Consider the following 11,191-nt stretch of genomic DNA (forward strand, 5'->3'; position numbering starts at 1 on the left):
CTCTCACAGAAAGATTTTCTCACTTGTCTGCCTGGGCAGTAGCGCACGAGATATGGACCGAAGTTTTAGAGGGACTGACTAGCTGGCAACCCAACATTGTCATCCTGCTTGCAGGGCAAAACACACTAACAAACCGCTCGCTAAGAGATCAGTGCTTTGACTTTACATAATGCTACTGGCCTACTGTAAATCAACATGACGTGAAGTGTTTGCATGGACTAGTGCAAACGATCACCGGAAAAGCTGCTGGTTGACTCACTGAATATCTGCCAATAATACAGAATTTCACCACTAATCCTGTTTGCACAGCACTTATTCACATTCACACCACTTTCTACGTCAGTCCATTATGTAGCTATGTGTCTGAAGAACAACATGTCCCATCCGCCGCTGTCTGCTGAGCTCAACTCAGGCTAGAAGTGTTTTGAAATGGGGTGGGAGAGGGGGGTGAGAGATAAATTGGTACAGCGAGCTGGAATGCTGCAGCAGTTATTTAAGGCCCTGTAGGTGCTGCCTAGGCCATATGCTCCCATTATTCCGCTTGGGAGGGGCCCATGTGGGCATGTGAGCAAGGCTGGAGAGAGGAGGAGGAGGGAGGGAGAAAAGGAGAAAGAGGGGGTGATGGAGGGGAGTGAAAAGAGAAAGGTAGCTGAGGAATTATTTTAAGGAGAGCCCCCCTATCAAGCGTAGGTGGAATTTTAAGAACGGGATACCGGGAGAAGCCTGAGATGAGATGAGAACGAATTAGCTTCTAAAGTAAATGATCGCCTTCACCCTCAATATCCGGCTCTTTCACCGTCATCTTTGCATAATTCATCTCGTCAAATTTTGAGGTGTGACAGAGTATAATTCACGAACTCCTGAACTTTTCAGTTTGATAGCTTCTCTTAGGTTGGGGTCTCTCAATCATTTTCATATCATGGTGCTGCATTTAATAAGATTCTGCACAACATGCCTCCTCACCGGTGTTTGTTTTTGTTGCTTGTTGATTTTTCACAACATAAAAAGGGATTTCCGCAACTCAATGCAACTGAAATGTTATGAATATATGACTGTGTGAGTGAGAGTGAAATATGATCAGGATAATATAAAGTAAATTGTGAGATTGTGCCCTCTTCAGACTTTTGGAGCCCCAAACTTCATTTTGTCAGCTGTAATGGGTTGATTTTTCAAAAAATATTTTCTCCTGCAGATAGCTCAACATTTATCTGTTAAGAAAACAAGGCCCAGATGCAGCTTTGTTTTTAGCTTCATATCTCTTTCTCTCTTGTTTCTCCCTCTCTCTCTCTTCTTCTCCCTATCTGTACAGTCTCTTGTCAAACTGAGGCCTGTGTTCCTGATCAGGGCATTGCTCTCATGTTAGCCGCTTCACGGGAAGCACATCCCAGCATTCCCTCTGACACGCCGGCAGCAGCATTACCATAATTGGCTTTTCTACATGACGGGACAGAGGAAATAATAATGTCATTTTATTTACAGCCCTCTTGTCCCGGTCCGAGAGCTATCACCCCCTCCTCCCTCCACCATCCTCCCTCCTCACCGCCGCACTCTTTCTCCTCTCAGCACATACACTGACATACACCCCTCCTCCTCGCCCTTCTCTTCTATCTCATCTCCCTTTCTCCCCCTTCTCCCTGTGCAGGGCGCGAGTCTCGTTCTGCCACGGCGTGTAGGTCAAGCGATGGCTTTTTGATCAGCTCCTGTCCAAAGCCATCAGGGTTGAGAGGCACGTAATGGAGAGCGGGGTGACAAACAGAATCTGGGGAAGGAATAAGACTGCCAGTTTCCTATTAGGGGCCGGCCTAAACGGCCTCTGCCCCCCCCTGCCCACCACATACCCCCCACACCCCAGCATTCTCTGCCGCAAACCCACTCCTGCACTGCCTAAATCACATGAGTGAAGGGGCCCGTGATTGGACATTAGTGCCGCAAATGACTGCCGTGATTGCCCCCTCTTCCCAAACTCACATCAAATAAATAAAGAAATGTGTGTAAATAAATAGAAAGAGGGGTGTTGGAGAAATGGGGCTGGTGATGGAGGTGGTGGTGAGGGGAGGCTGACTGGTTTCATCCCCTTCTTTTTCCTCTCTCTCTCTCTCTCTCTCTCGTTTCATCGCCTTTCTGCCTTTCTTATCTGGTTTGTTTGGCTTTGACAGCGGCCAAATGGTGAAGCTCCGTGAGCCTGACAGAGAGTTTTATTGATTTAACAACCAGCAGACTCTCAGCAAAGAAAAGGGAGAAGGCAAAAAATGGGCAGGGCGGAGAAAGATAGCAAAGTTTTGAAAAGGAGTGATATGTTTCTGCTTTACTCCTTGCCAAAACGCTGACGTGTGTGCTGGTCGTATTTCATTTGGTATCATTTACAAAAATCAAGTCATACATAAAGTCAAGCCGTGTGTGAGGGAGAATGTTTTAGAAATTATCTGTACTTAGGTCGATCATGTTGTCCCACTGTGAGGCCCAGTGTTGTGTTGAGGCAGGATACAGGGCGTTCACCACAGTGTTTTCATCAGAAAAACATCATATCAAACTGTCTGTGTGTTCTGCACAATAGGACTCTGCACAAAGTCAGCTCTGGTCTGGTGTCTGAGTACTAGTGTACAACCCTGATCACAGATTGCAAATCTGCAATGACGCATAGGCTACCATCTTTATACATTAGGGAGAAATCAGAATCGAGGGTACTTCATGGGTACTTCAGTTGGTGAAGTCCTTAAATTTAAATAATAATAATAATAATGATAAATAAGAGAGTTAAAAAACAAATCACACGTCCAAAGTATATTTGGTAGCCTGAGACATGAAAACCTTTTATAACACCTGCTTTACAGCACCATAAAATGTGTATGTCAATCCATTTGTGCATTATGCATTTTTAAAAAGGCCATTCTAACATTCAAAGTAGCTACTAGAAACCTTTTTTCGGTACTTAACATGTTTTAGATCCCATTTTATCAACAGCGCATATGTGTAGGTATTGAGAGATTGGTGATACACTGGGATGCTAATTCCTGCTTCCTTGGTGTGTGTTGTTGGTGATCTGGCGTGGCTGGTGGTGTACTTGATCGCTGCTGCTTCTGACAGTGAGTCTGCAGTGCTATCCTGGCCACGCTGCCGCCTGTCTCCTTGATGGCGGCACGTCCCCGAGCAAAAGTGACAGGCGCTTTGGCGCCCGTGCAGATGGCCCTGCTCACAGCCATCACCCACTCGGCAAACCAAACCGCCAGGGACGGCACGCCAGCCCTGCCCCTTCCCAAGCCCGCCCCTTGCTGCTGGTGTTGCTCTGCATATGTGCGCCCAGGACGAGAGAAGGAGCTTAATCTAGTCGCTAGTCAAAATCACACATCTTCAAGTTGCAGTGATTGAACAGATAGAGTTGATATGTAGCTCTTAATATTTTTCCTTCCTCATCCGTCAGATTTTAGCATCCTGTCAGAATAGATACAGCATCTCAAAACAGATGGAGAGATCATTTATTTCAGACTACCGTTAGCCATGTTTCATCACTGATATTGTACATTTATGGTTTACGAAACCGTCCACTTGCTGCCTGTGATTTTTACAGATGTCTGTCTCTGCCAGTCTTTTGTCTGTGTGCTTTTGATATCTCCCTCTTTGTTGTTTCCATGACAACATGGCAGGACAGGCATTGATTGACAGGGATCGTCAAAGGGTTCCCTGGCGACCTGCTCATTGTTCGAAGCCCCTCCCTGCTGCAGTCTGTGTTTTGTCACTCACCCAAGGATATTTCTGATCTGCTGTTTCTCATTCCTGCTGTCTGTGTGTGTATGTGTATAAGTGTGTGTGTATTAAGCACTGCCAATAATTGGGGTTTAGCTATTTTTCTTTTTTTTTTGCTGCAGCCGATGAGAATGACTCACATAGGTAATTCCTACTGTATGTTTGCACTGTTTGTGTGGGCTTGTAAAGAATGGATAGCCGTTCTGCAGGATGCTTTGTATATTAAATGGCTGATATGTATTGATAGCCTCCTGTTCTGGAAGCAGGTTAGCGAGGGGGAAGGCACTGTAACAGAAGACACTCTGCAGATGTGTTGTAGAGAGTACAGCACATAATGCTAATCTGCTGTGTTAGGGATTTTCAGGAGTTTTAGAAACTGTCTCGGTCTCAGTCTGTCAGTGGGATTGAAGCGCAGCCAGGTTCTCCTGTAGTGCTCTCATTTCACTGAAATCCTGTCAAGCGTTAGGGGAGTATGTTGCTCATTTGGAGAAGGGTGTATCAGTAGCACACAGCGAACTCAGACTTATAGGCAATATTATGGTCGGTGGGTTCAGGTTTGCACTGTAAGAGCAAACATGTATGAGCTACAGAGTGCGTAAAGTACACGCATAGGCATGGGGAGGTGAGCATGCGGACAAACACGCATTCGCAAACAGGCACTTACTGAGGCACTTGCACGCATACACATGCACATCATCATCACAGTCACAGTCGATGGTGCAGCTGCTCACCTCCCCCACCTCCTCCACCCATCTCCTCTCAGGCAGCAGTAAATGGTGCCAGTGTATATATATCAGGTATTATGTCCACTTAGATTATGATATGACAGGTTAGCGTGCCATTTGAAGCTGACAGCACATCTGTTTCATCAAGAGAGACTGATACTGGCATCTAGGACACACATCTCACCATGCAGGAAGGAGATAAAGGAAGAAGCTAGGGGGCCGTCTTTCCTGTCTCCCTGCCTCCCTCACCCTCTCTCTTTCTCGCTCTCTCTCTTTCTTTCTCTCTTTTCTTTCTCCCTTTTTCTTTTACACTCTCTCTCCCCGCCCACCATACCTACCACCTCCTGCTCACTTTTTCTCCCCCACATCTTCTTTTCATTCACTTGTTTTCCCCCTAACCACCTCCTGTCTCACCTACTTACTGATGCTTGCTGTGTCTCCGTAGCATGCACACCCATACACACACACACACACACACACACACACACACACACACACACACACACATCATGTAGCCTTCTATATAATTTACATGTATTCATTTTACTGGTAAACCTGTTACATCTCAGACTTGTTTATTTCTCTTTCTCCACATCTCGATATTTGATCTCTTTTAATCTGTCTTTTTGTCAAGCATTGTCCAGGCCATTTTGTATCACAGAAGAGTAGTGCATATTCTAAATGCTTAAACTGACTACCACAGACTCCTTCCTTCAACAATTATTGTGGCATTCTCAATCCAAGGACAATTGTTTTGCCAGTTTCTGTTTATTAGCTCAAATGAAAATGACCTTCAGCTCAGCAGAGTGGGTTAGCAAAAGCTGTGATATCTCTAAATTAGTGTTTTGTTTCTTTCCGTCTCCGATCAGTTGCATAACCTGAACATGTGAGGAGCTGAACTTCACAGACTGGATGAGTGAGAGGCAATAAAGCTTGGGGAAGAGAGAAAGACAGTGAAAGGGGGAATTGAACATGCAAGCATGCAGCTGGCTAACAAGGCCAAACAGCCAGTCATTTCCTGGGGAACATGAGGCATGTGTGGAGGAATAGGGAGTTGGGAAGGAAAAGGACAACTGTCAGAAGCTCAGTGATTTATTTTTCCCTTGGAGGCTTTTTTCACCACTGGCGTTCAGAGCCACATGTGTGTAAAATACACACAAACCTGTGCATGAATGGATACAGGCACATACACACACTCATACTGGATGAGAATAAAAGCCTACATTTCCCATCATTGAGTATTCATTCCATGTTATTTTGACAGTGGTCCTGTTAGTGTGCTGTAAATCTTTAATTTCACTGAGCTGACCTCCTTTTTCCTCTCTTCTTTCCTCCTCTTTTTTGTCTTCTCTCTCTTGCTCTCTTTCTCTCTAGCATACATGCCCGAGGATGAGCTTAAGGCAGCCGCTCAAGATGAAGAAGAGCACCTGCAGGATGACGGCCTCTCATTAGACGGCCAGGACACTGAGTTCCTGTGCAATGAGGAAGAGGAAGATGCGGATGGAGGCCAGCCACCTAGTTACAGAGACTCTCCACTCAGCAATGGCACTAACCCTGATGCTGGATACGGGTCTCCACTCAGTGATGCCAGCGACCGACTTCCGGACTTCAAGAGCACCTCTTCCAGGGACGGTCAGGAGAGGGAGGGGACAGCTTTGCCCTTCCGTCCCAACAACGGCCTCTCTTTCCAGGATAGCCTGGCACAGATGAAAGCCGTCTATGCAAACCTCATCTCAGATGCCTCTTGGTCCAGTATCACAATGGACATCATGAAATCTAAGCCTGCTGCAGCTGGCAGTGTCGACAGTGCCCTCACCACACCACAGCCGGCCATTACTGCTACTGTCTCCACAACTACAACCACAAACAAGAGCAGTGGGGTCAGCATGGCTAGCAGTCACCATAATGGCAGGAGCTCCAGCACCACTGTCAACCACACAGGCAGCGCAGGTGGCAATACTAATGGCACAGCAGCTTGCTCTGTTAGCAGCCACAGTGCAACCAGCAGCAGTGGGAGCAGCAGTGGTGGGGCTAGTAATGGTAGTGGTGTGGCCTATGACTGGCACCAGGCAGCACTTGCCAAAACTTTTCAGCAGACGCCCTACCACCTTTTACCAGAGCCTAGCCTCTTCAGCACAGTGCAGCTCTACCGGCAGAACAACAAGCTGTATGGCTCTGTTTTCACTGGTGCAAGCAAGTTTCGCTGCAAAGACTGCAGTGCTGCCTATGACACACTGGTGGGTTTAACAGTCCACATGAATGAGACGGGCCACTATCGAGATGACAACAAGGACAAAGAGGAGGAGCAGGGAAAGCGCTGGTCCAAACCACGCAAGCGTTCCCTGATGGAGATGGAGGGAAAAGAAGATGCCCAGAAGGTGCTGAAGTGTATGTACTGTGGCCACTCATTTGAGTCTCTGCAAGATCTCAGTGTTCATATGATTAAGACCAAGCATTACCAGAAAGTGCCTCTCAAAGAACCAGTGCCAGCCTTGGCCACTAAACTGGTGTCCAGTTCAGCTAAAAAACGAGCTATCCAAGATGCTATAGTCTCACCATGCTCCCCAGACTCTATCCATGCTGGTAGTGGTGGTGGCAGTGTATCCCTTGGGGATGTTGGCAAAGATACAAAATCTGCAGCTAACCCCTATGTTACACCAAACAACCGCTATGGCTACCAGAATGGTGCCAGCTACACATGGCAATTTGAAGCTCGTAAAGCCCAGATCCTCAAATGCATGGAGTGTGGGAGTTCTCATGATACACTGCAACAACTGACTGCCCACATGATGGTTACAGGTCACTTTTTGAAGGTTACAAATTCTGCATCCAAGAAGGGCAAACAGCTGGTTTTCGATCCAGTGGTGGAAGAGAAGATTCAGTCTATACCACTGCCACCGACCACCACCAGACTCCCTGTTCCCACCAGTGTTAAGTCCCAGCCAGTGTCCCCTGCCCTGTCCTCTGGCTCAGAGGAAAAGAGGGAAGGAGGTGAGGATGAAAAGGTCGAAGGTGGTGAGCCACTGGAGAAAAAAATAAAGGAGGAGAAAGATGACTCAGGTGAGAAATCTGAGACAGACACAACATCATATAAATACCTTAGAGAAGAAGATCTGGAGGAGGCACCAAAAGAGGGTTTAGATATTCTTAAATCTCTTGAGAACACAGTATCCAGTGCCATCAGCAAGGCCCAGACAGGCACACCCACATGGGGTGGCTACCCTAGCATTCATGCAGCCTACCAGCTGCATGGTGCCATGAAAAGCTCCAGTACTGTTCTACCCCCAATGGTCCAGAGTGTCCAGATGCAGCCAATGTTTAACAGTGGGCTACGAGGCTTGGTGAATGACCCCAACTCAGTCATCCACTCGCCTCGGAGCCCTTCCTCCCCTACCCCCCTCAGGAGCAATGTCACTGCCATGGAGGAGCTAGTGGAAAAAGTGACAGGGAAAGCTGCCACTGTCAAGAAAGAAAAGGAGGAGAAGATGGTGAGCCTGGAACGATGTCGGGCCCCATCATTAGTAAAATCCCCCTCCCCTGCATTGAGAGAGCAGCGAGAGCAATTAGCATCTCCAAATGACCTTTCTGTAGGTAAACCGTCTGGTATGAGAAGTAGCAGCCCAGGCAGTGTAGATTCAGAGCTCATCTGCAAGAAGGAGCCCAAAGAGAGCCTAGTAGATGGCCACAACAACCATTCAAAGAACGGCTCTGAGGCGTGTCAATCCCCAGTAACTAATGGTAACAGTCTTGGCATCATCACCGATCACTCACCAGAAAGTCCATTCATCAATCCTCTCAGCGCACTCCAGTCAATCATGAACACTCACCTGGGTAAGGCCTCTAAACCAGTAAGCCCAGCAGCAGACCCACTATCTATGCTGTACAAAATCAGCAACAGCATGATGGATAAGCCAGCTTTCAACCCAACTCCTCAGGGCAAGCCAGCTGAGCCCATCAACCACTATCAGTTGTATGAAAACAATGACCAGCCCATAGACCTGAGTAAACATAAGTCCAGCATTAACAGCAACAATAACAATAACAACAGCAGCAGTGTGCTTTTGACCAACAATAGTGTAAATGGTAACAAACCCCTCATTTCCCTCCCTGACTCAGTTTCCTCTCCTCTGAGAGAGAATGCTCTGATGGACATTTCTGATATGGTTAAAAACCTCACTGGAAGACTGACGCCCAAATCTTCAACTCCCTCCTCCATCTCAGAGAAGTCGGATGCCGACGGCAGTGCATTTGAGGACGCCCTAGAGGACCTCTCACCAGTGCAGAAGAGGAAAGGGAGGCAATCAAACTGGAATCCCCAGCACCTCCTCATCCTCCAGGCACAGTTTGCCTCTAGCCTGAGGGAGACCTCAGAAGGCCGCTACGCCATGACTGACCTGGGTCCACAGGAAAGGGTCCACATCTGTAAGTTCACAGGCCTCTCCATGACCACCATATCCCACTGGCTGGCTAATGTCAAGTACCAGCTGAGACGGACTGGGGGCACCAAGTTTCTCAAGAACATGGATTCGTGCCAGCCTGTGTTCCTCTGTGGTGACTGTGCCTCCCAGTTCAGGACTCCCTCCTCCTACATCAGCCACCTGGAGTCTCACCTGGGCTTCAGCTTGAAGGACCTGTCCAAACTGTCAGCTGAGCACCTACGGGAGCAGCAGGCTGCCTCAAAGGTGATCACAGACAAAATGACATTCGGCAGCCCCCTGTCAGCCTTGACCACGCCGGAGGACGACACAGGCTCTGTGTACCAGTGCAGACTTTGCAATCGGACATTCGTCAGCAAACACGCGGTCAAACTGCACCTCAGCAAGACCCACGGCAAGTCTCCAGAGGACCACCTGGTGTTTGTCTCTGCTTTGGAGAAACTAGAGAAGCTAGACAAGATGGAGAAGGTTTAAGCGGGGTCTCGAGCTGAGGGTAGAGACTGACAGCTGTGGAACTGATTAGAATTTCATTGCACTAAAATGACATTGTTCACAGTTACTGCACTGGGCCGAACTGAGCCGCCAGAAAAATCGGTCTTATTATTTTTTGTTGTGATAACTGCCTGACTGGACCATGTCTTTTCATGTTGATTTGTTTTTGTTTTGCCAAGCTTTTTTACACTTATTTTGTAATATATTTATATGCTATTTGTCTGATCTGTGCATGTATTTTAGTGAATCAAGGTTAAACACAAGATTTTAATCTTTTCATGGCAAAAATACAACTACTGCTTCAATGGTAAAAGTGGTGAGTGGAAAAAGAATTGGTGGAAGAGAAAACTGTATAATACTTGATATGAAGAAGGTGAAAATTAAATGTATACACCAAAAGAATGAAAGAATACCCTGAAAGACTGAAGTAGCACCTTAGACAGTTGAATTTTGAATTTGTAAAGAGAACATGTTTTGAAATATCTTGCATTTGTCAAAATCGGATTGATTTTAAAAGATCAAGGATTATCATTTCCCCCCCTCTCCTTTTTGGGTTCCTGTCACTGCAATGTTTTTGATGATGAATGGCCTGCTCATAAATCTGTCAGTGTATTAGAAAAAAGATCACGTGAACATTTGGAAAAACTGAAATGCTGCTTCTGGTTACGAGTCAATCAGTGAAAATGAATGGCCGTCAGTATGCAAGTTTGCTCAAAAAACTTTTCCTTGTTGTGAAGTATCACCTTATAGCAATTTTCCAGTTGTATGGTTTGTTACAACTTTCTCTTTCTAAATTGTGTCGCTTTATTCAACTGTAAAGAGAACAGTCCGTTACATGTAAATGCAGTGAAATGTCAGTACTCCATAAGACATATCTTACCATTTGAAACGGCTCAACATTCTTTGTATCTTAAGGTGTGTGCATTCTCTAACTTTTATATTGTCATTTTATATACAAAAATGATAAAAAATAAAAACAGATGGTGTATATAGATATATGCTGTAGAGCTACAAAATGTCCTTTTTTAAAGAAAATACAAATTTAGCTTCTTTGGCTTGGTTTACAGAAATGATTTTAATTATACTTGCATCCAATTTGATGCATGAAATGGTGTGGAAAATAAATAAGCGATGCACAATGACTATACATTTCAATGTTTTATCGACAATATTGTAAAAAAAAAAATTTTTAGCACCAATTAGTTTGTTTCATTTATTTCTCAATTGTAAAATAAACCCCAAAGCAGTTGTTAACAGTCATACATTTGTGGTTGTGTGTTCATTTGTCATGGTGGTGCACCGAACTCAACATGTATAAAACGTACCTCTGTAGCATTTGCTTTGCGGCAAATTAAAGCAATCACACCCATATCAAATCTGAACCCAGTGTAAGAGGATTTCTTTTTTGATTATGTGAAACGACATTGCAGAGGTGAGATGCAAAATTTCCTTGTCTCGCTGTTATTATATAGTTTGTGTTATGCAACAGGCCTGCTTTTATTTTCACAAAATTTTAAGAGAAAAAGAAAAGTTACTGGTGTCATACTTATAACTGATGACTGAGCCGCATCATACTGCCGATGATTATTATAATGATGAAGATGACGGGGATGATAAGCCTGTAAGGGTGCCTATTGTACTGTAAGAAACCCATGCTAGGCTTGTGACTGGCCTTCGGAGGACCCGATCTGAAAGAATCAGTGTTATATTAATGACGGCAGTGTACTTTTGCCTGTCTTCTTGGAACAAAATCAGATGGGTGTCTGTTCTGCATGATATAGCCTCCTGACTGGCCAC

At 45.6% G+C, this 11,191-nt stretch overlaps 1 protein-coding gene across 4 annotated transcripts in view; it reads left to right on the forward strand.

Moving 5' to 3' along the window:
• The window catches only part of LOC127367146 (teashirt homolog 1), a 197,509-nt gene extending 186,855 nt beyond the window's left edge, over positions 1–10,654 (forward strand). For 3 of the 4 annotated variants that reach the window (XM_051406736.1, XM_051406735.1, XM_051406733.1), the window contains one exon: positions 5,841–10,654. In XM_051406736.1, coding sequence (XP_051262696.1) covers positions 5,846–9,376 — 3,531 coding nt within the window. In that variant the 5' untranslated portion in view covers positions 5,841–5,845 and the 3' untranslated portion in view covers positions 9,377–10,654. Of the gene's footprint in view, positions 1–3,857; positions 3,886–5,840 lie in introns of those variants that run through there. The other variant, XM_051406732.1, reaches the window with a different exon arrangement.
• Positions 10,655–11,191: the final 537 nt, after the last annotated feature.

Source organism: Dicentrarchus labrax, unplaced genomic scaffold, assembly GCF_905237075.1.
Source record: "Dicentrarchus labrax unplaced genomic scaffold, dlabrax2021, whole genome shotgun sequence".
Lineage (NCBI taxonomy): Eukaryota > Metazoa > Chordata > Actinopteri > Moronidae > Dicentrarchus > Dicentrarchus labrax.